The following is a 25,754-nucleotide window of genomic DNA, read 5'->3' on the forward strand; positions in this document are numbered from 1 at the left end:
GGATCTCAGCGGGGGCGGGGCCTCGGGGCCTGGTCTCAGCGGGGTGGGAGGGGCCTCGGGCCGGCGGCAGTGGCGTCATGGCGGAGGCGGCTTTGGACGCCGTGCGAAGAGAGTTACGAGAATTCCCAGTAGCGGCAAGGGGTGAGTGTGTTAGCTCAGAGGCTTTGGCGTCCTTGCTTCGACCGCCTAGCAACCTTAGGACGCGGAAGGGGCCTTGGGCATGCTGGGAACTGGGTCCCGGAGTCGGGTGCGCCCTGGTGCTGCCTGGGCCGCTGACAGCAGGGTGCACTCTAGTTCTTGACCTCAGGGAGCTAAGAACCTCGTGCACGTGACAGGTGATGGCCCCTCTCTGATCACTCTTCTGTCGCAGCCCCCTCCCCCAGCCCCGTGGGTGAGTCCTCAGCTCCCTTCCTCCCGTGTTCGCACATCCTCATGGCTTCCTGGGGTGACTGTTGACATTATTCCGAAGGCCCGCTCCGGTCTTGACTTGATGCTCTCCTGTTTCCTACAGTCAGCCTGCGCTGAATAATCGGGCAGTCTGTTGTTGCCCTTCCCAGCCTCTCCTGTCGTGAAGTTTTCTTCAGGTGGTCGGATTCTCCCTCTCTGAACTCCTGCTGGAACACTTTATTCAGGAACAGACTCCTCCAAGCTGGGAAGGTTGCGGAGCTTTGGGGGGGTTGTAGGCAGCGGTACCAGTAGATCCCTGGCTCTTCCCCTGTTTGATTGAAGTTTTTCTCCCTCTCTCTTTCCCTCCGTCCCTTGTCTCTAGGGAGATTTCTTACCGCTGAATAGCAACACAGGCACATGGTTTGAAAAAACAACGGGTTTATAATGTAAAGAAAGCCTCTCTCCCTTTCCAGGCCCCAGTTTGCATCCTTCCAGAAATACTATGTTTATAACCACGCACACGTATGACTATATAACTCCCTTTTTATACAAACGGTAGCCAGCTAAACACACTCTTCTGCACTATGTATCTTAGAGATCATTCCATGTCCCTGTACCTCAATGTTTTTCACACCTGTGTACTAGTGCTTAATTTACTTAATCACACTGTTGTTTTCAATAATGCTGCAGCAAATACTTTGGGTATTCATTTCAAAAACGTTTATTAGTACTCAATGTGCCAGGCTCTATTCAGTGTGTTTAGGGTACATCACTGAACAAAACAAATCTCTGCCCTTGTAGAGCTTACAATCTAGGTGAGGAGACAGACAACTGTAGGCACAGGAAATGAGTATGTACTAGAAGAAATGTGTTAGAAGGTAAGTGCTGTGGGAAAAAAAGGAAAGCAGAATGAGGGGGCTCAGGATGTGGGGGTGGGGGCATGTGACAAGTTTAGGTGGTCAGGGTAGGTAGGCCTCCTTGGTAAGATGACATTTGAGCTCAGGCTTGAAGAAGGAAGAGAGTGACCCAGGTAGAGGGCACGGATCAGCAAATGACCTGAGGTGGGAGTGTGCCTGGTGTGTTCAAGGAACCGTGAAGAGGCTGGTGTGCCTGGTGCAGTCTGTGCACACGTGTGTTTGAGTATTTTTGTTGGTTAAATTCCTAGCAGAAGAATTGTTGGGCCAAAGGAATTGTTCGGATCCCTTTGAAATTCTCTCACTTTGAAGCCCCCGCAGGGAACAGTGGCCATTCTCTAAAGGCAATCTATTAAATGGTGAGAAAGTAAAACTGAAATAATTGCAGAAAATTGAAAAGGTAAAAAAATGGCAGTTTCCACATATTTTAAGAACCCCAGTGAGAGTAATAGGGAGGTTTACTGAGCCCAAATCACCTCCCAAGCTGACTGCTTTGATGGGCTGGCATGATTTGCCAGATCCCTCCCCCTTACTTCCTTATCTACTTGGCAGGTTCCATTTGCCTCTCTAGCCAGTGAAACAAGCACACATGCCAGCTCTTTCCTTGGCCCACCAGGGGCTTCCCACTCAGTTCCAATTTTTTGATCTAAAGACATTCATTTCCAACTGATTGGAAGGTACAGATGACCAGCATGGAGATGCGGTCATGAGAGAGCGAGCATGACCTCAGAGGTGAAAATGAGTGCAGTGGCCGTTCGGAGTAGGATGCCGTAACCACCCATTGGGGGTCAAGACATTCAGACTCTATAGACCTCAAGGATGAAAGTAACAAAGCGAAACCCTGTGCCCTTATGAAAGCTAGGAGAAAGGCGTTCCAGTCTGAGAGAGCAGCAGGAACAAAGTTTGGCGCCACCTGAGTCAAGAGTGTGGTAAGGGGCAGGAACTGTATTTCGTAAGGAGTAGTGGTAAGCCATCAAAAGATATTTTACTAGGGGTGTGACAAGATGAGACTGTCTTTTAGGAAAATGACTGGGGCCAGGGTGAGGGATGCTTTGAGAGGGAGTGGAATTAAGCCAAGGAAACCAGTTAGTTCACTGTAGTAGCCATCCTGCTGGGAGATGTTGGAAACTTTCATTCTACCATTAAGCAAATATTTACTGAGCACCTACTGTGTGCTAGGTACTGTTCTATGTCCCAGGGATGCATCAGTGAACAAGATAAGCATCCCTTAACTTACATTCTAGCAAGAGAGATAGACCAGTAAACAATTTGGATAAGTGAAATATCTAGGGTGTTAGATGGTGATAAATGATAGAAAAAAAAGGGAAGGGCTTTAAGGATTCCTGGGGGCAGGTTACAATTTTAGAAAGGGTGACCAGGGAAGGAAGCCTCATCGAAGTGACATTTGAGGACCCAGAGGAGGTAGTTTGAATGTGGACACCAGCAGAGGAAAGAAGGAGGGGATGGTTTGAGAGACATAGGAGGTAGAATCAACAGGACTTAGGCACAATCAGTAGGATGACAGGAGTGAGGGAGAAGGAAGAGTCAAAAAGATTTTTATTAAGGGTGACGCAAGGCACTACAGACACCTGCACGGGTGGTACACTGCACAGCCTGCAACCTGCCCAAATGCACACGGCAGCCCATGTGTCTGAGGATGGTGATGCTGTTGAGTAAGACTAAAAACACAGTTCAGGCCTTACTTTTCCTCCAGTGGTTTTGTGTGGCAGTCTGTCTCCCCAGTTAGGTTGTAAGCTTCTTGAGATGATGCTCAGATCATCCCTTACTACCTCCACATTGGCCAAGCCAAGTACTGAGCACATTCTAGGTGTTCAGTAAATACTGCTGTTGGAGGGTGCTTTCCAGAACCTCGACCCACCCACACTTGCCTGTGGCCTTGGGGCCTCAGCTCTACTCATTGTGGAGCTCTCAACACCGCCTCAGTGGCTGACTTTCCTAATGGATGCCAGGAGATTGCCCACTCCAGAGTAGAAAAGCCAAGGGTCCGCTGTGCAGGGCCAGACGCCCCATGGAGGGTTTGGGTTATGGACAGAGCAGCAGCCCCTGGCCCTGTGGACTCTTATGACCCATCCTGGTGTGTTTATGGGTGCTTCATGCTTTCTCCCTTAAATTTGCCTCCTCATTCTTCAATTCCTGGTTGTCCAGGGTTCCTTGGTCACCTGTGGGCATTGCTCAGTGACCCATTATGGCCCCGGGGAGGGCATCTCTTATGCAGGTAGTGGGGCAGGGACTGCGTGCTGTTGGCTTCAGCTCCTCGCCCCCCTCTTTCTCTCAGAGCTCAGCGTGCCTCTTGCTATACCCTACCTGGACGAGCCCCCCACTCCACTCCACTTCTACCGGGACTGGGTTTGCCCCAACAGGCCCTGCATCATCCGCAATGCCCTGCAGCACTGGCCAGCTCTCCAGAAGTGGTCCCTTCCCTACCTCAGGTGGGGGCTGCCCTGGGCGGGGATGTGGGCGGTGCTTTGGGTGTCTGGGCGTGGGCTGAATATCCATTCCTCCAGAGCCACAGTGGGCTCCACAGAGGTGAGTGTGGCTGTGACCCCAGATGGTTACGCGGATGCCGTGCGAGGGGACCGCTTTGTGATGCCCGCTGAACGCCGCCTACCCCTGAGCTGTGTGCTAGACGTGCTGGAGGGCCAAGCCCAACACCCAGGGGTCCTCTACGTGCAGAAGCAGTGCTCCAACCTGCCCACTGAGCTGCCGCAGCTGCTGCCTGATCTGGAGCCTCACGTGCCCTGGGCCTCCGAGGCACTGGGTGAGTGGATGTGGGGGCTGAACAGGGAAGAAATGGGACGGAGGGAGTCAGCCCTGCTTGCTGCTTCTCTCCCTTTGGTCAGGACTTGGCCCATACTCTTGGCCCCACAGGGTCAATCCCCAGGTCCCAACTTCATATTGAAATACTGAAGATTGCTGCCCTTCCTTCCACCCAGGGGACGGAGAGAGGGCTCTCCCAAGCTCGCCCACCTCTGCTGCTTCTCCCTGCTCTCTCCCTGGAACCTCTCTTCTCCCTGCCCAGGTTCTGGCCCAGCATCACTGTATGGTGGTTATTCCCCGCCCGGCCTTCAGGGACACCCTCTCATAACTCACCCCCTTCCCCCTTACATGCAGGAAAGATGCCTGATGCTGTGAACTTCTGGCTGGGAGAGGCGGCTGCAGTGACATCTTGTAGGTGTCGGGAATACAAAGATCGGGGAGGAGGTGAGGGAGGAGAGAAGGGGAGGCCAAGAGTGGAAGGTTGCGCCTGGATAGAAGTTAGACTGACTCTTCTCTAAGATGTCTTCTGGGATTCTGGGGCTCGTACAAGAGAGGGCCTCCCCTGACTGCTCAGATGGAGGAAGGTACCCATGACATTGGGGGTGGAGAGCACTGTTTCTTCAGATCCCTAGAAAGCTCTCCTAGGCCAGCTAGATCAGGGGGTGAACTCAGGAGAATCCTGTTTGCATATATTCCCCTCTTGGCGGATATGAGCCCAGGGCCTGGCGAGCATTGAGTCCCTGACGGGCAGAGATCTGAAATGCCCGCCAGACTCCTTGGCATCCTCTTGAGACTGCTCCAACTTTGCATGCTCTTCTATTTCACCATAGGCTGTGTCGGGGTGCAAGGCCCCTCCTGTGCCCTGCCCCTCATAACCCTGCCCACTGGGCCTTTGTGTTGGCAGTGCATAAGGACCACTATGAGAACCTCTACTGTGTGGTCTCGGGAGAGAAGCACTTCCTGTTACATCCACCCAGTGACCGGCCCTTCATCCCCTATGGTAAGGGACGCAGCCTGCAGGGGCAGGGGAGCAGGTGGCCCAAGGTAGAGGGGGCCAGCGAGGGACCCAGGCAGGCTGGTGCCCTAGGCCCAAGATGTGGACTCAGTGTCTCCACTGCACTAGGACCACTGACCCTCTTGTTCCTGCACCCAAGGAACAAGTGAGGGTGGCTGGTAAGCTCCAGGCTGTTTGAGGTTCCCCACACCTTTCTCCCTCTGGCTTCAGAGCTGTACACACCGGCAACCTACCAGCTAACTGAAGAGGGCTCCTTTACAATGGTGGATGAAGAAGCCATGGAGAAGGTGTCTGCCTTGTTCCTGGGCCCCAGGGACGGGGAAGGGTTGGAGCCTGGGCTCTGAGGAGCAGGCACAAAAGAGCTGGGGAGGTGGTACTTTGCTCTGAAAAATTCCTGCGTCTGAGTCCTTCCAGTGCTGACCAGGGCAGGGCCTGCAGTCTTTACCCTTGGAAGGGACACAGCTGGAGGGCCTGGGGACTTTAGGCCTGCTCCCTGGTATCCATTGTATCCCCAGGTGCCCTGGATCCCACTGGACCCCTTGGCTCCAGATCTGGCCCGGTACCCCAGTTATAGTCAGGCCCAGGCCATTCACTGCACGGTGCGGGCTGGTGAGATGCTCTACCTGCCAGCCCTGTGGTTCCATCACGTCCAGCAGTCCCATGGCTGCATTGCTGGTGAGGAGCTTCCCAGGTCACCCAGGGGTAGCCCTGTACAGGTGTGGCGGGGCAGCTGGGGGATGGGTTGAGGAAGCTGTAGGTTAGAAGGGGGACCCTTATGCTCAGGTCTCTGTTCTTCCCACAGTGAATTTCTGGTACGACATGGAGTATGACCTTAAGTACAGTTACTTCCAGCTGCTCGACTCCCTCACAAAGGCCTCAGGCCTTGACTGATGGAGCCCTGGTGGACATTGCTAACAACAACTTGGGGAAAAGGTCGAGCCCTTCCTGGGGCAGGTCAATTCTGGGGGCAGCCTGGAGTGAGAGCATGCTGGCTGCTGGCCCAGCTCAGCTTGGGATCAGCTTTGGAGGATTTCGGGAGGTGGTCTGGAGGAGCAGGAGGTGCCAGGCAGGTCTGGGTGTGGGCTCCCAAGAAGTTGCCACACAGGCGAGGGAGCAGCCTGTGCTGGAGGAGGAGTGGGACTGCAGGGGCAGCACCGCCCCTCGCCGGCGCCATGGCTGTGACCTTGGGCGAGCTACTGCCTCAGAGCATTGGTGTCCTGTCTATAAGATGGAGATATGATGGTTCCTACCTCCTGAGGTGTTATGAGGCTTGGAGGTGATGTCTGTGAGGAGGGCGCGGGGCTGGCACAGAGGAAGTGGTCAATAAAGGCAGCTATGGTTCACGTGCACTGAGACTCCCTCTTGCCATTGCTTTCCATGGTCTGGTGAGGGCTGGAAGGTTCAGGTAAACGTTTCAGGGTGACCCTGGTTGGGGGTAAGGGCTGGGTCCAGGCCTGGGCCTGAGGAGCTCTGCTGCTGAGAGCCCCCTGTCCATGACAGCCATCACAGCGCCTCTCTGGCCAAGCAAGCCGACCCCAGTCCTCTGTTGTAACTCTGGCGCAGACCTCATTGACTCAGGGCCTAGCTTTGCTCTGGCCTGTGTGCTCTGCTCTTCTAGCTCTAGGGCAGCTGGTGGGATCTGGTGCCCTAAGGGTCATCTCTGTTTCTCCTACAACAAGCACAGTCAGGAGGGGACAGAAACCCGTGCCCCTCCTGAGGCTGTTCCCCTGTGGAAGAAGTAGGTCTCCATGTTCAACCTTCCTCCCTCCCTCCACCAACCCGGCCCTGGTGACAGAAGAGCTTCCTTCCCCGAGTGCCAACCCAGAGGCCTCATCCCACGCCACCCAGCACCTGGCTCCAAGGGTGGAGGCAGCCTGGCACGTGGCTTTGAAGGACTGTTTCATGGAACCAACCATGACCCTGCCAGGTTATCATGGTGCCCAGGGCACTCCTCTCAGATTGGCCAAGTGCTTCAGGCAAGACTGGGCATTCCTGTCCCACTGGCACTGGGAGGTTGCGAAAGGCTTTGTGATGGGGGACACAGCTCTTTGCAGCTGCTCTGGGCCCACCCCCTGCTTTCCAGACCTCACTGGCCCCTTCAGTGTCTTTTCTTTCTGCTTGGCCTCTGACGATGAGCTCTCCTGGGGGCCCCAACTCTAGGTCAGGGCTGGGGTAGGTGCAGATGGCGATGGCGATGGCGGGACAGAATGGGTCTTCTGGGGTGTTGAGCCTCTGCCGTAGAGGTGTTAGTGGCTTCATACAGGTTTAAGGTGCCTCATTTCCTGGACAAGTGGCTGGCCCAGGAGTGGGTGTGGGGCCTGGGTGGAGTGGAGGCGGTTGGGAGGGACCAGGGAGGAGCTTGGGGCCAGCTGGGACATCCCTGGCTCTGGGTTAAAAGCCGACAGTCCTCAATCCTACACCACTGCCCATCATTCCTAGCTCCCGAGGACTCTCAACCTCATGGCTCTGGTAAGACCCAGTAGGGCACTGGGCCCCAATTCTGATCTCTGGTCCCCCTGGGCCCTAGTTAATGCTGTTTCTTAAGGGCTGTGGGCTTCTCCAGTGTAGAGAGGGGTTTGCTGGCCTTGGACCAGGGTGGAGAGCAGAAGCTGGGGAAGAGGCAGGGTCTTGGGATGAGGGATCATCCTGAGTTCTTCCTGCCCTAGAGATGGGCTCCAGGCAGAACTCCCTGGCACCATGGATTTGGGTCCTGAGAACTCAGGCTCCCAGTTGCCATCTCGTGCTCCCTCTGACTCAGTTGCTTGGGGTGTGGGGGCGCCAAGGCTGACACTGATAGATGAGCTTCCCCAGCTCTGCCCCTGGACTCCATCCATTAGGGCCCCTCCTGAGGCAGGGCTGAAGGCCAAAAAGAAGGATCGGTTGGCACAGGCATCCCTGCGATGGCACAGCTGCCAGGGTCGGTGTCCCCAGACCCAGGGTTGTGGGTTTGGATGGAGCTGCCAGAGGACTGTCTTTAGCCTGGTCTTATAGCACCTGGAGAACCTGACAACCTGTAGATGGTCTGAGCTGGTAAGGCTGTTCCTATCCTAGCAGAGAGCCCATTTCCAGAATTGTCTCCTGGCCAGGGGTGAGGAGTACCGGGACAACTCAGCTGGGGTCCCAGGCTAGGCTGGGTCTTGATATGCCTCTCCCCTCCCTCTGTAGCCTATATCCCCCCACCCCGGGCCCCCCACTGCCCAAGACCAGCCTCAAGGCTGCTTAGCAAGGGGGAGCTGGGGATGTGGGGTGCAGAGACTAAAGGAGGCTATAGCAGGAACTGGAAGCAGGTAAGTGGGGGGCGTTGAGAGGACAAGTCGAGCTAGCCTGGTCCAGTCCTGGCGCTGGACCTCGGGCAAGTGACTAATCAGCTTGTCTGTCTCAGTTTCCTTGTGGGACTGGTCATAATATGCAGTCCTCACGCGTAGGGTGGTTGTGTGATTAGATGAGTTAATGTACATGAAGCCCTGGGACCATAGCCAACCCAGAGTTGTGTAAGTGTTGGCAGGTGTCATCAGGAGATACTGCAGCTTCCTTTCCATTCAGGACTCTGATGGGGTGGAGGGCAGGCCTGTGGCTCGGCAATTCTGGTCCTTTTGGTTCAGGATTAGGCCTCAAGGGTTGCCTCAGCCTCCCCTTCAGCTCTTGTCACCTTTGGGCCCATCAGCCTGCAGCAAGCCTGTCCCCCTCTCCCTCTGCAGGCAAAGGTGCCTGGGACCTGCCTCCTCACTGTCCGTGTCCTGCAGGCCCGCAGCCTGCCCTCTAAGGACCTGGGTAAGTGCTGGGCCCAGGAAGGGCAGTGGTTCTGCAGCTGGATTCAGTGTGGGGCAGGGGCAGTGGGAAGAGACGTGAGTAGGGCTGAGTGTGCAGGGGGTCCTAGAGAGGGTACCGAGAGGAGGTACTGGGTGGAACATCATGGTCAGGCCTTAGCCTCTGCTCTTCCTGCCTCCTGACCCACCCCCATTCCATGGGTCTCTCGGTCCCCCGGGACTGCCTGTGATGGAAGGACATGGACTGGGCGGCTGGGCTGGGAAGGGCTCTTGGCCACCACCAGACACTCGTTCCTCCTTTCTGCAGTGACCCCTCCTGACTGCTATGTGACTCTGTGGCTGCCCACGGCCTCCAGCCATAGGCTCCAGACACGCGTGGTCAAGAACAGCAGAAACCCCATCTGGAATCAGAGCTTTCACTTCCGAATCCACAGTCAGCTCAAGGTGGGCCAGGGGTCAGGTGGCCCTGCTCGCTGTCCCTGTCCATCCACAGCCACGGTCCCCTCCCAGCCTCACGTTCCCTGCCCCTGCCCCGCTCACCTTCCTATCCCACCCCTCTTTCCTGCAGCCCCCTCACTCTGTTTCCCTTCCAGAACGTCATGCAACTGAACGTCGTTGACCAGGACCTTCTGACCAGTGATGACCTCGTGTTGTCGGTGCTGTTTGATGTGGGGACTTTGCGGGCTGGGGAGTTCCGCCATAAGAGCTTCTCCTTGAGTGGCCAGGCAAGGCTGATGCAGGGCATGGAGGGCCTCAGCCCCAGGAAGAGGGATACTTTGGAGGGTAGCTGGGTACATGGCCCTCTTCTCCTGGACCAGTGAGTGACCCAGGCTCCCCTGGTATCCCAAAGGCCTCTGTGAGCCAGGAGCTACTGTCCACTGAGGAGCAGTCCCATCCCCAACCCTCTTTCTTGGCCCCTAAGTGAAGGGCAGCTTTCTTGGAGCAGTCCAGAGAAGGTTGACAGAGCAGCCTGGAGATCGACGATGGTTCTCCCCACCACTGGGCTGGGGCCCCAGCAGCCCCAGTGGTGTCTGTGTGGGAACACACACACACACACACACACACACACACACACACACACACACCTCTAACTTCACACATGTGCACACACACCCCCAACTTCACACACACACACACACACACACACCACACACACACACACCCTCTAACTTCACACACACACACCCCTACTCCTCACCCTTTCTAACTTTTTTCTCTCTCCAGGGTGAGGAGCAACTGGAAGTTGAATTTCGGTTACAGAGTCTGTGAGTCAGGGGCCGTGGGGCAATTCCTGGGTGGGAGTGCTTCCTTCAGGGAAGGACAGAGCCCAGCACGCCCAGAGCTGACACCCCTCCCCTGGAGACAGCCAGTGGTGGAGGAGGAATGCCCAGTCCTCCTTGGGGATGAGAGCCTGGGAACCTGGACTAAGGGTCGCTGGGGGCTCTTTCCAGGACAGACTGCGCTGAGCAGCTCATCAGCAATGGCATCCTGGTGGTGAGTCGAGAACCCCTCCCTCATGCCATCTGCTCACCCTCCTCCCTGGGCCTGAGGCTCAGGCCCACCAGGGGGGTCAGTGGGTAGAGCCAAACTGGGGGGCCCTGGGATTTCAGTTCCTTAAGAGGATACACCCTAAAGTGAATGTTTGGTGGCTCAGGGCCAAGGTAATAAAGTCTGAGGAGCAAGAGCCAGTGTGCCGGGAAGGTGGGGTCTCTGACAGGCCGGGGGTTTGCATCTGATGCGCTCTCTTAACAACTCAGGCCCGGGAGCTCTCCTGCTTGCATGTTCGACTGGAGGAGGCCGGGGACCAGCAGGGTGAGTTCTTGACCCACAGGGGTGGCTCCCGGCCCTCAGCCCTTGCCTTCCCCCTTTCTAAGGGGGCCTTGCACCAGCAGCCCTCGGCTCTCATAGGCAGGAGCAGGGGTTGGGGGCACATCCATGCTGGGCTCCCCAGGACCTGAGCTTTCCCTCTTAGTCCTCAGAGGGGCTGTGGTGGGGGCTCCAGCTCCCAGCCTCGGCCTGGGCCAGACCTCCATCTCAGTGCGGTGAGGGAAATGCCCCCCAGCCCCCTTAGGCAAGACAAGGACTTCTGTGGGCCAAGATCCCATTCCCAGCCTCTTTGCTCGGGTTTCTGTTTGCAGGGTCAGAGCGCAGAGTGCAGCTTGTGGTTCCCGGGTCCTGTGAGGGTCCGCAGGAGGCCTCTGTGGGCGCCGGCTCCTTCTGCTTCCACTGCCCGGCCTGCTGGGAGCAGGAGCTGAGTATCCATCTGCAGGTAGGGCGCTGTTCCCTCCCGTGAGGCAGCCCGTAGAGCCTTTCTCCCTCCTTCCCTCCTTTCTCCCTCAGCACCTCCTCCCAGCCGGTCCCTCTGCTCACCCTGAGCCCCCCATCACTCCCTGGCAGAGTCAGGCACCCTCGGAAGAGTGTAGGGCCGACGTCAGCCTCGTGTCCCCCTTCCTACTGCTTCTCCATCACTCTCAGGGGCAGTTGGTATGATCCTTGCTGGAGTGGAAGGGTAGAGATCCTTAGATCTTCTTTCATCCTCCCTGCAGGATGCCCCCCAAGAGCAACTGAAGGTGCCTCTGAAGGCCCTGCCCTCCAGCCAAGTGGTGAGGCTCGTCTTCCCTACATCTCAGGTACTGGTCACCAGAGGAAGAAAGCCAGATGCACGGGCAGGGCTGGGCCCCAGGCCTTGAAGGGCTGACCCGCTTCTGTAGCGGCTTCTGTCCTGAGGCTATACCCTAGACAGTGCTGGGCCAGGCTCTGGGGAGAGGAGTCCTCAGACCATCCCTGCCTTCAGGCTCAGGCCTGGCCCCTGTGGGGGCCCAAGGGAGCATGGGGACATGGTGGGGTGTGGCTCAGGCCGGGGTGAGAGGAACAGGCGGCCAACCTTTGTGACTGGAACATTCATGGTTTTCAGGAGCCCCTGATGAGGGTGGAGCTGAAAAAAGAAGAAGGGTGAGAGGCCAGACTGGGCACTGGGAAGCTCATGGGGAGGCAGCCAGGGATGGGGCAATAGTCAGGCCTGTGGCCTAGACGAGCAGGTGGGAGACAGAGCGGCTCCCAGCACAGCTGCTGAGCGTCCTCTCTGCAGAGACTCAGGGGTTAGCTCCCAGGGTGGAGCACAAAGTGCTAGGGAAGCCGAAGCAGAGAAGGGCTCTTCTTGACCTTTTACTTGTTTTTTTGCTTTAGTCAGAGGGATGTGTGCTTAGCCCAGTGCCCAGTGCTTGGGAGGCACTGGGTAAATGTTTGGCTGGAAAAACAGGTGGAAGGTGAGGAGAGCGGTTGAGGCGCAGAGAGGGCAAGGAAACCAAGAGAGGAGAGAAATGGTGCCCCTTCGGGCGCAGCTGTTGTGGAGGGTCCTTAGCTAACCTTCGTGAGACGAGAGGAGTCGCCCACCATGCCCTCCGCGTGCCTGGGAGACAAGCTTCTCACCACGAAGGGATGGGGACACCGTTTCCCGTCCCTACTGTAGTCATTTTTAGGTGGGTGAGGGAGAGAAGCTGAGAGGTGAAAGTGGATCTCTGAAGTTGGGTCCCACCCAGGGGCCTGTCTGCACCCGGGATCCTGGAGGGGCCTCTTCAATCACCGGCATTCCTGGCACGCCTGTGAATCCGCTTTGCTGCATTCCCTGGCGTGTCCCCACATGGGTCTGGGTTTGCCTTCTCCCTCTCACGTCCACACATCACACTTCGCTCAGGACGCAGGAGCAGGGGTGAGGGGTGGGGAGAGGAGAGGAGAGATGGCAGTGGGCTTTTCAGGGGAGGCGGACCCAGCTTCCCTTTATCTGATGAGGCCGGGAGCTGCCTCACGGTCCCTTCCTTCCTACCCAGACCCAGGGAGCTGGCTGTGCGGCTGGGCTGCGGGCCCTGCGCTGAGGAGCAGGCCTTCCTGAGCAGGAGGAAGCAAGTGGTAGCCAGGGCCCTGAAGCAGGCCCTGCAGTTGGACGGAGACCTACAGGAGGACGAGGTCTGGGGACTGGGCTGCGTTGGGTGGGGTCCTTAGGCTTGCTGGAGCCTGGAGCCCAGGGCTGGAACCAGTTGTTCCCCAAGCAGACCAGAGCTGGTGCCAAGCTGGGCTTGACCCTGCCTCCTGTCTGCCTGCCCCTGCTCTGCATCCCCCTCACTTGATGTTATAGGGAGCTTGATGACATCAAATGCAGGGCATTACGTGAGGCACCTGGAGCTCGCAGACGGAACTGCCCCACTGGGCTAGCTTTCATTCTGGTTGTTTCTTGGTCTTCAGCCTGGTCCAGGTTTTGAGACGGAGCTGGTCTGACTGATCAGTGAGACATACAGCTTGAGGGCTGCCTGCTGGCCCGGGCAGTCCCTGGAGGTTCAGATCAGCCTGTGGCATCTCCTGGAGAAATGACCTCTCCTTGCAAGAGGGGGAGGGGTGGCTATGTGGGAGACTTTTTTTTTTTTTTTTTTTTTGGTGAGGAAGATCAGCCCTGAGCTAACATCCATGCTCATCCTCCTCTTTTTTTTTTACTGAGGAAGACCGGCTCTGAGCTAACATCTGTTGCCAATCCTCCTCTTTTTTTTTCCCCCAAAGCCCCAGTAGATAGTTGTATGTCATAGTTGCACATCCTTCTAGTTGCTGTATGTGGGACGTGGCCTCAGCATGGCCAGAGAAGCGGTGCGTCGGTGCGCACCCGAGATCCGAACCCGGGCCGCCAGTAGCAGAGCACACGCACTTAACTGCTAAACCACAGGGCCGGCCCATATATGGGAGACTTTTGAGGTGGCCCTGTGGCTTCCAGAAAGGGATCACCAGACTCCTCAGGGGCTAGAGGTGAGGAAATGAGTCCTTGAACTTGTCTGGTCCATTTTTCCTGGAGTTCTTAAAACCAGACAAACCTGATCCTCGTGAGGCTACTTCTGACTAGACCCTTCTCAGCAGGCCTGGCTAGAACGGGTCCCAAGAGCTCTGATCAGAGCTTGACTGACCTTAGCTGTGAGTGAGCTGAGTGGCTGCTTGGCTTGCTACCTCCTCTTCCTGGAGCTTGGCCTTCCCCCTCCCTAAGGCCTCTCTGAGCCTGGCTGTCGTCTCTTCCAGATTCCAGTGGTAGCTATTATGGCCACTGGTGGTGGGACCCGGGCAATGACTTCCCTGTATGGGCAGCTGGCCGGCCTGAGGGAGCTGGGCCTCTTGGATTGCATCTCCTACATCACAGGGGCCTCGGGGTCTACCTGGTGAGCTGGCCGCAGGTTGAGTGCAGGAGCCTGGGGGTGGTAGTTGGGTCGTGGCAGGTGGGTCTGGGTGGTAGGGCTCTCTTAGACCCCACAGGCCTCTCTGACCAAATTGGAAGGGCTGGGAGAATGCATGTGTCAGAGTGAAATGTGCTCAAGGGGACTCTTGGAAGGTGCCTGCCAGGCTGTTGTCCTAGCCCAAGGCATGCAGTGGAGTTCTTGAGTGATGAACCCTGGCTTTGGCTTTTCCCAGGGCTTTGGCCAACCTCTATGAGGACCCAGAGTGGTCTCAGAAGGACCTGGCAGGGCCCACTGAGTTGCTGAAGACCCAGGTGACCAAGAGCAAGCTGGGCGTGCTGGCCCCCAGCCGGCTGCAGCGGTACCAGCAGGAACTGGCCGAGCGTGCCCGCCTGGGCTACCCGACCTGCTTCACCAACCTGTGGGCCCTCATCAACGAGGCGCTGCTGCATGATGAGGTGTGGGGAGGGCTGCAGCCTGGGCTGGAGGCAGGGGCAGCCAAAGCCAGCACAGGGTCTGGAGATAGGGAGCAGCCCTGGTCAGCAGGGGTGGGAAAGTCCCCAGGCCCCAGGCAGCCATGGCTTTAGTTTCAAATCACTCCCCTCCTCCAGCCCCATGACCACAAACTCTCAGACCAGCGGGAGGCCCTGAGTCATGGCCAGAACCCTCTGCCCATCTACTGTGCCATCAACACCAAGGAGCGGAACCTGACCACCTTTGAATTTGCGGGTGAGTAGCCCTGGAGCTGAGACCCTGCTCTCGTGGTTGGCAAGGTGAGTGGTAGCTGGGGCTGTATGTAGGAGGTGGGTTTTACAAACTCCTCTTCTGGGTCAGGTCCCATGTGCTCTGGAGCCTGTCGTCCTACCAGAGTCACTCAGGCTTTGGGATGGGGCCAAGGGCCTTGGGTCCCATGCTCAAAGTGCCAGCAACAAGGCTGAACCTCCTGGTCACCAGGCTGCCCTGCCATGAAGCCCCTGGTGGGTGTGTTGGTGCCCAAGGGTCCTCAGGTTCTGGGCCCCATGGTGAGGCTCTGTGGCCTTCTCACAGAGTGGGTCGAGTTCTCCCCCTATGAGGTCGGCTTCCCCAAGTATGGCGCCTTCGTTCCCTCCGAGCTCTTCGGCTCTGAGTTCTTCATGGGGCGCCTGACGAAGCGGCTCCCTGAGTCCCGCATCTGCTTCCTGGAAGGTGAGGGGGTCTGGAAGGCTGGAGAAGCTGTGGCTGGGGGACATGGTGGGCCTCGACCTTCCCAGCTCAGTCACTGGGACGTTTCCTAGTCCAGGATGGGCCGTGGAGAAGGGTCAGGTTGTGACGGGTGGAGGACTCTCTTCCCCTCGTGTCCCCTCTTCCCCTCATGTCCCCTCTTCCTCTCATGTCCCCCTCTTAGGTATCTGGAGCAACCTGTATGCAGCCAACCTCCAGGACAGCTTGTACTGGAGCTCAGAGCCCAGCCAGTTCTGGGACCACTGGGCACAGGATCGGGCCAGCTTGGGTAGGTGCCTGAGCTCCTTCGTAAGAATGCAGAGGGGCAGCCAGTGGGGCTGTATTTGGGGGATGGCGGCGGTGGCTCTCAGGCCTTTGGGAGTCCACAGAGGCTGAGATAAAGGTCTAGGGGTTGCTATTTCCTGAAAGACTCCCTACTTCCCCTCCTTGACTGTGCAGACAAGGAGCAGGTCCCTCTTCTGAAGATAGAAGAGCCTCCCACAGTGGCCGGCAGGATGGCTGAGTTTTTCACTGACCTTTTGACACGGCGCCCACTTGCCCAGGCCACCCACAATTTCCTGCATGGCCTCTATTTCCACGAGGACTATTTCCAGCATCCTCACTTCTCCACCTGGAAAGGTATCTGCTTTTCTCCCCCTCATCCCAGCTTTCCAGAGTCTTCCCATGGACGCCTGAGCATTGGGTCCCTGGTCCCAACACCTGCACTCTCCAACCCTTTGGCCCCAAGCCCTTTGACCTCAGTTCCCTGGCCGCTTGGAGCAGGAGCCCCCTTTTCTCTCCTTGTGTTGGGCATCAGGGCCCATCTGTGGGGCCTCGGGAAGTGGAGGTGCTACTTCAGCGGAAGAGAGCAGGTGCCAGAGGGCAGAGTCTCCTTCCACCAGCAGCAGGGAGCTGGCATTAGGCCAGAGGGTTCTGGTGCCCTCAGCACCAATGACACCTGCTGCTTCCCCATCCCATCCCCTCAACCTTCCCAGCCACCAAACTGGACGGGCTCCCCAACCAACTGACCCCTGCAGAGCCCCACCTTTGCCTGCTGGATGTCGGCTACTTTGTCAACACCAGCTGCCCGCCCCTCCTGCGGCCCACCCGGGATGTGGACCTCATCCTGTCGCTGGATTATAACCTCCATGGAGCCTTTCAGGTGGGCTGGGGCAGACAGGACATGTCGCAGTGGGACCTGAGGTGTTAGGGGAGGCTTGGGAGGCAGTGGGTGATGTGAGGCCTGATCTCACCTGGCCCGACAGCCTGGCTCTGCCCATGGGGAAATCCACCTTGGAGTCCAGGATCTGGTCCAGTTTCCCTTAGAGACTGTGACAATGACACCATGTGAATGGAAGACCGTGGATTCTGTGAATTCACCACCAGGGAAACTTACTCTGCTCGGGAAGTTGGAGTGATGAGGGAGCTGGTGATGTTCTTAAATGGTTTCTATATTCGGGTTCCCTTTGCTGCACCTGCACCCATTTGTTCCTCAACCTCTGGGACCCCCTGCTTTGAGTATCTTTGTTGGTCCAGTGAAGAGAACAACAATCCTCTCAATTGCAGAACCTGGGGGTTGTTAGCAGCCCAGCTCAGTCGAGCCCAGAGGAACTGCAGTAGAAGGGCGGTCAGGTTAAGAGCATTCTACAGGTCTGGCCGGGCTCTGTTGGGTCCACTAGAGTCTGGTTTGGCATCTGGGCACTAAGTCCTGTGTGTCTTAGGGGACCTCCACGTTCAGTCAGCCCAGTTATGAGGACACTGGGGAACCCATGGGCCTGTCCCTCTGATGCCACTTCTGCCCCTCCCTGCAGCAGCTGCAGCTCCTGGGCCGGTTCTGCCAGGAGCAGGGGATCCCGTTCCCGCCCATCTCACCCAGCCCTGAGGAGCAGCGCCAGCCTGGGGAGTGCCACCTGTTCTCAGACCCCAGCTGCCCCAAGGCCCCTGTCGTGCTGCACTTCCCTCTGGTCAACAGCTCCTTCCGGGAGCACTCAGCCCCTGGTGAGCCACCATCCCAGTCCCTCCACCTCGCCGTCACTGTGTCCCCGGCCCCCTGGTCTTCGTCCTGCCTCCTCCGTCCTTTATGCCTCTCTGCAGGTAACCCCAAACCCATCCTCCACCCCCGTGCATTTCCCTTCCATGCCTGGTCTGTACCCTCTCTCCTTAGGGGTACGGCGGACACCTGAGGAGAAGGAGGCTGGGGAGGTGAACCTGTCTTCATCCGACTCCCCTTACCACTACTTGAAGGTGACCTACAGCCAGGAGGACGTGGACAAGCTGCTTCGCCTGACGCATTACAATGTCTGCAACAACCAGGAGCTGCTGCTGGAGGCCCTGCGGGAGGCCGTGGGGCAGCGGAGGCGGCGCAAGCAGCACGGTCTGGAGTGATGGTGTTGATGGCTGCAGAGGGGACGGTGCCCTGGCCTGAGGCTCCCATCTGGCCCCCGCCACCCCTGACTCTTTTTCCAGGCTCACTCCCCATCCACCTGGCTGCTCGGGTTGAGTTGGGATAGATACTGTCAATACCAAGTGTTCTAGAGCCTGTGGGGACTCCGCCAAGGTGTGTGCCCAGCACTACCCAGATGTGGCATTGAAGCCATCAGCAGCTCTGCCGCAGACACCCCTGGGTGGGTCGAGGGCTTCAAACAGGGACTGGGCCCCCTCTTCTCGGGCTAGGAGGGAGGCCCAGTCCCTCTTGGCTGCCAGCCCTGCTGGGGCTTGGTCCCCAGGGAAGGGCCGGAGCTGGCTTCCTCTTCAAGCAAGGAGATTCAGAGGGAGGGCGGCTGGAGCCCAGAGCAGTACTGACCCCATTTGTGTTAAGCGCTCAGAGCCCTGGGCCTCTGTCTGCTTTCGTTTGGGTGCTACCTTGTGGAGTTGTACAGAGTGAAATAGAGCACTTTCTATTTTTCAGAGGCTCATACAAATGTGAGGCGTTATCTGAGATTATCTGTCATTGCTGCCAAGAAGGGACATGTCATTCCAGGCTCTTGGTTACACATGCAAGGACTAGTTTAACAAAACAAAATGAAATGTCTCCCCAGGCCCCTTACAGAGCTAGTGGGTCAGCATGGGCTTCCCCTGAGGAGTAGACCACCTGCTCTTGGCCAGGTCTACCCCATACTCGGGGCCACCTTTTCCAAGCAGGGACGAGGCCAGTTTTGCCTGGGGGTCTCCGCTGCCACGGCCTTGTCAGGTGAGTGGACTCGCAGGCAATGACAACTAGCACCCCTGTCCTCCTCACCCAGGCAGGGACCTCGAGGAGAGGCCAGGGACTCAGTCACAGGGCTGCTTCCTGTCCCACAGTAAGGATGGCCAGACCTGGGACCAGATGAGCTAAAGAAAGAGACCAGCGCCAATGGCGTAACTCCAGCAAGTGGTAACCTTGGTGGGGCCGTCTCCTCACAAGACACTGTCTATTCCAGAAGTTGATCCTGAGGGGCCTGGTTGCTGAGTCTCATTCTGGTCCCCTAGGGGTGTCCTCGCTTTTAGCCCTGAGGTTTGGTGCCACTTCAGGGTTCACTTCAGGGCCTGGACCTGTTGAGAGAACAGGTAGGCGGAGTGAATGTTGGGCCCAGCCACCCGAGAATCTTCTCTAAGCACTGGTGCCCCAGGCCTCTTGCCTCCCCTGGAATATTCTATCTCCTTCTAACACAGATGTGAGATGTAGATGCTGGGAGCAGTGATCACAGTGTGTGGGATGGATGGGAGATAATTGGTTCTCATGACCCAACTCACTACATCTGTCTGCCCTGGCCCAGTGACTCTCAGGCCCTGGGCATGTGGCTAGAGTCACAGAGCAGAAGAAATGGCTGCCTGGGGAGCCTCAGAAGCCACTGTGTCCAGGACAAGGCCCGTTCACTCAGCAACACATCATCTGAACCATAAATTGGAGGCTGTGGGCCCTGCAGGAGAGGGAGTGGATAATTACACTGGAGACACGACTGTGGCTGCCAGCCGTCCGTGTGAGCGCTCCTTAGGCGCGTGGCTGTGTATGTGTCTGTCTCTGTATCTAGTCTGTGTGACATCCTGGCCCTCTCTAGGACAGTAAGGCCCCCTCTCCCTGTGGAGTGCGGGTCAAGTAGGAGACGATCGAGGCAGGGATAAGAGAGAGGGTGCAGGAGGGGTCTGGCTGTCCTGTAAACTGTCCTGCAAATAATGCTGTGTCTTGGAGAAGGAGAAAAGAAGCAGACCAAGGAGTGAGGGATGTGTGGGCCCAAGGCAGACAGAGCCAGGCAAGTTTTCTAGCACGCGCAAAGGGAACCCGCGTCCCCCTCACCTTGGGTCTGGCCTGAGCAGGAAAGGCGGTGGGAACCTTGCACGGTTTTCTCTGCAAGGCCAGCCCTCTGCGGGGACTCCAAGGGCTGCGGGTGCCTCTCCCTCAGTGAGGAGGGTGGGGCCCAGGTGGCACTAGCCCCTGGTGGGGGACAGCTGTGGAATCTGTGGGAAAAGAGACTCTGCTGTCACTGCTGAGAGTGAGCAGGGGTGGGTGCTAGGGCCTTCTATTTCCCAGGGGTGGTCGAGAGTCTCAAATTTGGTGCTTACCCCCCAACCCAGCAGCATAGGTCTGAATCCCAGGCCCTTGGACTTAAGAGGGCGGCATCTGGCAGTCATGGAGGCTCAGGACTCCCACCTGCCCACACACCCAGGTGCCCTACCTGAGTGGAGCTGCCATGCTGGGCAGCCTCTCAGCAGCCAGGGCGCCCAGAGGTCTGGCTCTGAGTTCTGGGCTCAGACTGTGGGCTGCAGAGCAAAGGCAGAACAGCGGTCAGCCCTGGCCCAGAGGCCAGGATGTCCGCAGGCAGCAGCGTCCCCGCGCGCTCCTTCCTCCTTGCATCCTAACCCCAAGGCGACCGTATTAGGAGGAGGGGCCTTTGGGAGGTGCTTAGGTCATGAGGGTGGAGCCCTTATAAAAGAGATCCCCGAGAGCTCCCTCACCCCTTCTGCCCTGTGAGGCCACAGCAAGAAGGCAGCCATCTGCAACCCAGAAGCAGGCTCTTACCAGACACCCGATCTGCTGGCACCTTGATCTTGGACTTGCCAGCCTCCGGAACTATGAGTAATACATGTCTTGTTTATAACCTACCCAGTCTGTGGCATTTTTGTTATAGCAGCCCAAACAGACTAAGGCACTCCGGCTTCTGGAGGCTCTGTCTACACCAAGCCTTTCCCCTGAGGAGGTCAGTGCAGGCAGGGGCAGGACCGCCTCCTGGAAGACTGAATGCTGATGGGCTAAGAAAGGCTCAGCCAGGAGGAGATTCTGAAACTCTTAAAGAAACTCAAGATCCCCTTGGGATTCTGGAAGGACAGTCTCAGGGAGACCCCAGGGGAACAGAGGCAGAGTGAGGAACAGAGCCAGAAACCCAGAGAGACTGGGAGGAGTCCCCAGCAGCCTCAGGACATGCCCTGAGCACACTCTCCTTGGGGAGCCTGTCAGACCACAGAGAAAGTGGTGTAAGGGGCTGCTTTCTATGCATTCCCCCTGGTGGGAGAACAGTGGGTTTGGCCGCTGTCTACAAGACACCCCAAGGGAGATGCATTCAGAGCTGTTTGAGGACTAGAATGTTAGAGAAGCCCCAGGATCAGACAGAGCAGAGCCTAGGAAAGCCCATGACGGTCCTCATGGGAAGGGCTCTGGAGTCAGAGGACAGACTCCAAAGCAGGTGGAACAGACCAAGAGGCAGCCAGGGATCAAGCCTGGCCCCACCTGTTACTAATGAGCTGTGTGTTCTTTCTTTGGCAAGCTGCTTATCCTCTCTGGGCCTTAAATTCTTTGAGCAAAGACAGTAAGTCCCACTAACCTATCAGGCTATAGAGATGAGAAATGTGCAACTTTCCAAGGATGCGTAAAACAGCAGCAGCCTGGGGCCCAGAGAATCAATGTCCCCCGCCCCCACACCCTGCCCCAGGCTTCCCCTGGAGCCCACCTGCCGCGCTGCTCAGGGCTCGCTGCCAGCTCTCAGCCTGCCTTTCTGATGGTGCTGCAAACAGGATCTCCGCCCCGCCGCTCAGCCTGGCACCCAGACAGCCATGGGTCAAACTCTTTTCCTCCCATGCGGGGAACCCCTGCCTCCAACCCCTCAGCCACTCTTGGGAGGCTGTGCCTGCTGAGTCAGCATGTCCCGGGCCAGTGTCTCTCCCCACGTGGCTCTCACCTTAAGGAGAAAGTATGTTTCCTGCCGTGGTGGTCCCTCAGCCTCTCACACTGGGCTCCCGCAAGATCAAGGGTGGCGGTGGGAGCCACTTTCTGAGGGGAGATGAGAGGCAGGTCACCGCCAGCTCAGCTTTTCCCCGTGGGGCCCTCTGTCCTCTGCATTCCCCACACACTGCCTGGTACCTCTGCTGCCGTCATCTCATCCCGGAATAGGCTCAGGGAGCTGCCTCCCAAGACCCCATAGCAGCCATCCCAGGGGCTCGAGCTGGGCTGTGGAGGGAAGGCGGTGAGGCGGCACCAGGACCAAGGTGCCCATGGGGAAGAGGGAGCCTGACAGGGAAACCAGGAAGAGGAGCCCCTGCCCCATCAGGTAAGGCAAAAGCTGTGACATGGCCCCAAGGAGCCAAACTGCCCTAAGAATGGGGGCAGGGAGAGGGGAGTCCACCGAAAGTCCACAATGGCCCCTCTGAGTCCCTCGAGTGGTTCTGTGGCGGGGAGCTGCCTGGAGACGGAATCTCTTGGCACTTACCTGCCTCTCCCCAGGCAGCAGCTGCTGCTTAAGCTCCAAAAACCCCTCCATGGTGGGGGCACCCTTTGCATCCTGAAAGTTCAAGATGGGGCCCAGGAAATATCAGGACCCGCACAGAGGATGGGCCCCCTCTGGAAAATGGCCTAGGTACCACTCCTCCCCAACCTCCGCATTGCCCACGACCCTCGGCTCCTACGCCTGGTGCTCCTGGCCGCCAGAGCCTCAGTGCTGGCTCCAGGGTATGGGCCCTGCTGGGCTCCTGCTGCCTGGCCGCATGCTCCAGGGAGACAGTGGTGGCAAAAGGTATGTGTGGCCCACCAGGGACACCCGGCTGCAGGTCCCTTTTCTCAGCCAGCTGTGCTCCTGGCCACCAGCTTCCGAAGGGCCCCTGGTGGAGGGAGATCAGCCCGCTGCAAACTCTCCCAGGTTTCAGCCCCTTCACCTCCTGTTCCATCTTGGGGAGGGGAACAGGGTGAGCCAGGTCAGGGCTCCAGAGGGGTCCATACCCAGCCTCTCCTCCTCAAATCCCTCCTACCCAGAGAGCCCTGTCTCCTGACTGTTCTTCCTCTCTTCCTGCTTCAGCTCTGACTGTCCTCTCACCCCAGTCCACAGTAGTGCCCTAGCCTACCAGGACAGTGGGGGACAGGAGCTGGCAAGGGAAAGAATGGGGTTTCCCTGAAGGGTCAGATGTGGGCTCAGTGCTCTGGGGAGACCTTGACTCTCAGACCCCCAGCCCTCAGGTCTCTGTCTCCTGGTGCACCCTCGCCCCAGCCTCGCTCACCTCCTCCTTCCTCTGCAGTTGGGCAAACTTCTCCTCCTGGGCTGCCAGTAGCTTTTCAAAGTCCTGGTGTCTGCAGAGCAGCAACTCCACATCTGACACCGAGTGCTGGGGAGAAGCAAGGCAGGGTGAGGCCCAGCTCCTGGGGCTGGCGAGAGCTTTCCCCTCGCCCTTGGCAACCCGGCCTGGGTGGCCAGCGAGCGGAGGAGCAGCAGGACCTGCCCTTGGCCGTAGCTGCTGGATGGTGCAGCCAGCTAGAGGACAGGGCCTCAGCTTACTCCGCAGTTGGGGTCCAGCAGGAGGCCCTCCCGGGAGGCCAGCCAGGCCTCAGCCTGGTCCAGCTCCTGCCGCAGCTTCTGCAGCCTCCAGCTCTCCTCGCAGCGTTCCTGGTGCAGGGCCCAGGCCTCCTTGAGTGCTCGCAGCTGCCCTTCCAGCTCCTGCAGACACTCTGTCACCTGGCAGGAGGGGCGCTGTGGGTGAGATGCTCAGGCAGAGCCACTGGGTAGGGGAGGGCCGGCGTGCCAAGCAGTGGTGTAGAGGGAAGGCCTCGAGGCCTGCACCCTCCCCTTCTCTGTCTCTCTCTCCGCCCCTTGTCTGGCCTTCCTCTTCTGCTGGGGGTTCCGAGGCCTTGGGTGATTGGGCCCCATGCCCAGCTCAACCCCAGGCCCACCTCTGCTCATACCTCCAGGGACATGAAGTGGCCACTGTCCACCAGGTGCTGCCCTTCCTGCTGTATATGCTGGGCTTGAAGGCAGTGCTCCTTGATTTCCCGCCCTAGCTCTTCATGCTGCCCCAGGAGCCACTCAGCCCCTGCCATGTCCCTAGCCAGCTCCTCCGAGGACATGAGCGCCTGCCTCTCCTGAGCCCAGGCTCTGCGGAGCAGGGAAAGGAAGCTGTCAGGGCCGGGAGGGCAGCCTGGGGACGGGGGCAGGGCATGAGCTATGCAGGGGCAGGGAGAGTCCAGCTCCCTGAAGAGCTGAGCCAACAGCTGGGGCAGGACACCACCTACAGCAGCTCCCGACAGCGTCCGAGGAAGGTGTGGCCCTGGGCAGCCTGCTCCAGCTGTCGACCCCGCTCCTGGGCCTTTGCATCCAGGGTGGCCCAGTTGTCCTGCACCTCAGCGAGCTGCTTGGCCAGGCCCTCCTGAGCCGCAGGGTGTAGCTCACCCAGTCGGCAGGCCTCCGTCTGCACCCGTGCTACCTCCTTCTCCATGGCAGCCAGTTCCCTCTGCCGCCAGAACACACAAAGACACCCTCAGGCCTCATCTCATGGTAACCTGCGGCATCTCATTCAGGGAGCACCCAGTCCTCTCTGAGGAGTCCTGCTGCCTCCCAGACTGGGAGAGACCACCTGGCTCTGCTCCACCACCTGGGCAAGCAGTCCCGGGCTGGAAGGGCCCTCGTCTCACTGCTCTGGGGTCCCCTTACCACCGCCTTCAGGGAGGGGCTCAGATGGGCAAGCCACGGGGTGCAGACCCTCACCTCCAGGCACCTGTGCTGTTGCTGCAGGATCTGAACAGATGACAGGCTGTGGCCACGGGCATCCCTCTCCATCAGGGTGGCCTTCTCCTGCATCCGGCCCTGGAGCTCAGCCGCCGCCTGCTCAAAGCCTCGGACCTCGCGGGCTGCGACCAGGTTCTGGGAGGGGAGGGAGGGCCTGCTCTGGGCCAAGTTCTCTCCCAGAGTCCTTTCTCCCTGGAGACATAGCCTCCTGGGCCACCTCCTTTTAAATAAGGAGGCCCATGGGGCTTGGTGACTCGTTCGTAACCACCAGGTACAGAAAACGTCCTAAACGTGGCAGCTGCTCAATGAACATCTGATGTTACTGATGATGTGTTAGGGCCCCGGGGGCATTCTGCGAGGAGAGGATCCTCAGTGCACAACTCATGAAAAGGGCAGAGACAGAGGCTCTGAAGTGGGGGGGATGGGTCCATGTGAGGTTGGTTTTCAGGGGTCTGGCTGGGCCCAGGCAGGCACCACCTGCAGCACTTCTGATGGGGCCAAGAGAGGGAAAGAGGGCCAGCTCAGGAGCCTGCCCGGCCTGCACCCTCAAAAATAGCACCTTCGGGCTGCGGGATCCATCAGGGACTCAGGTAGCTGGGCTGCTAGTATAGGAACCACCAGTTGTGGCTCAGAGCTAAGGTGGTGGAGGGACACCGACAACTCCCTTGGCACACAAATCCACTCAGAGCATTTAGATCACAAGAGGGAGCGGGTGGAATGAAGGAGCCTCTGTTGCATGACGATGAGATCTCACCCCATTAAATGTGTGGTGAAGGAAGGGAGATCGACAAGGTGTGTGTCTTAATAAAACTGAAGCCTGTGTTTAGGGGGAGCTTCAAGTTTCAGAAGCTGGCCAGACATGCTTTCTGTTTCTCCTTGGAGGTATGAACTGCATTAGGAGGAAACAATTGTGGAGCGGGTTGGAGGTGGAAGACTTCAAGACTCCCAATCCACTTGGTGCTAGGAGTTAGAGGCAGCCACCTCCCTCCACGTGCACACACACACACACACACACAAATACACACACACACATATACGCACACGTACACACATACATACACACACACAGAGCTGGTGGGTCTGCTAGTCCCTGGCCCAGGCAAAAGGCACAGATGTCCCTGCTCCTTGGCTGCCCCTGGCCTGGTGTGGCTACCTGTGTGCGGGCTTTTATTGCCCTATCCAGCCTCTCCCAGGTGGCCTCGATGCGATTCCTCTGGGCTTGGATCTGGGGACAGCACCTGGGTGCTGCCCGCTCTAGGGAGCCCGCCAGCTCCCTCAGGGCCTGCACCTTGGCCTGCCCCAGGCTCTGGACTTCCTTTCTGAAAGCATCAAACTTCTCTTCCAGCACCTGCAAGGGTGTGGGGCCAGGGAGGGTCACCCAGGAGGTGGTGCCCAGCAGCTCTCAAAGCTCACGGAGGGCTCGGCAGTATCTGACAGTTCCAGCGGCCCTCAGCCCTGCCTCTAGAGCTGCAGGGACCCTCCCAGAGCCCAGAGACCCCCCACTTCCCCTCTGCTCACCCCGGGCCTCCCTC

At 58.2% G+C, this 25,754-nt stretch overlaps 2 protein-coding genes across 17 annotated transcripts in view; one reads left to right on the plus strand and one right to left on the minus strand.

The window, feature by feature from the left end:
- The first annotated feature begins 54 nt into the window (after window positions 1–54).
- On the plus strand, window positions 55–20,344 carry LOC101399960 (bifunctional peptidase and (3S)-lysyl hydroxylase JMJD7). 16 transcript variants are annotated; one of them, XM_087425702.1, is made up of 26 exons: window positions 55–141; window positions 512–657; window positions 3,598–3,751; window positions 3,835–4,080; window positions 4,434–4,523; window positions 4,984–5,079; window positions 5,305–5,381; window positions 8,793–8,865; window positions 9,169–9,305; window positions 9,455–9,586; window positions 10,086–10,126; window positions 10,313–10,355; window positions 10,619–10,673; window positions 11,000–11,130; window positions 11,408–11,491; window positions 11,776–11,813; window positions 12,689–12,824; window positions 13,914–14,050; window positions 14,301–14,523; window positions 14,677–14,794; window positions 15,113–15,250; window positions 15,450–15,554; window positions 15,725–15,904; window positions 16,261–16,427; window positions 17,077–17,263; window positions 17,430–20,344. In XM_087425702.1, exons 3-26 carry the CDS (start codon window positions 3,700–3,702, stop codon window positions 17,648–17,650), a joined length of 2,907 nt encoding a protein of 968 aa, XP_087281828.1. In that variant the 5' UTR covers window positions 55–141; window positions 512–657; window positions 3,598–3,699; the 3' UTR covers window positions 17,651–20,344. The 16 variants fall into 16 exon arrangements, with proteins under 16 accessions (XP_087281828.1, XP_087281841.1, XP_087281763.1 ...); XM_087425715.1 differs by having other exon boundaries at window positions 512–584; XM_087425637.1 differs by having other exon boundaries at window positions 512–3,751.
- SPTBN5 (spectrin beta, non-erythrocytic 5) overlaps window positions 18,712–25,754 on the minus strand; it is a 49,823-nt gene continuing 42,780 nt past the window's right edge. The window contains 14 exon segments of the mRNA XM_087429070.1: window positions 18,712–18,796; window positions 19,539–19,699; window positions 19,918–20,002; window positions 21,187–21,272; window positions 21,415–21,506; window positions 21,597–21,683; window positions 21,943–22,014; window positions 22,139–22,330; window positions 22,724–22,828; window positions 22,999–23,175; window positions 23,403–23,592; window positions 23,730–23,947; window positions 24,202–24,357; window positions 25,376–25,570. Coding sequence (XP_087285196.1) covers window positions 18,717–18,796; window positions 19,539–19,699; window positions 19,918–20,002; window positions 21,187–21,272; window positions 21,415–21,506; window positions 21,597–21,683; window positions 21,943–22,014; window positions 22,139–22,330; window positions 22,724–22,828; window positions 22,999–23,175; window positions 23,403–23,592; window positions 23,730–23,947; window positions 24,202–24,357; window positions 25,376–25,570 — 1,896 coding nt within the window. The 3' untranslated portion in view covers window positions 18,712–18,716.

The sequence above is a fragment of the Ceratotherium simum genome, chromosome 3 (genome assembly GCF_057802395.1).
Source record: "Ceratotherium simum simum isolate JZ-2026a chromosome 3, ASM5780239v1, whole genome shotgun sequence".
NCBI lineage: Eukaryota > Metazoa > Chordata > Mammalia > Perissodactyla > Rhinocerotidae > Ceratotherium > Ceratotherium simum.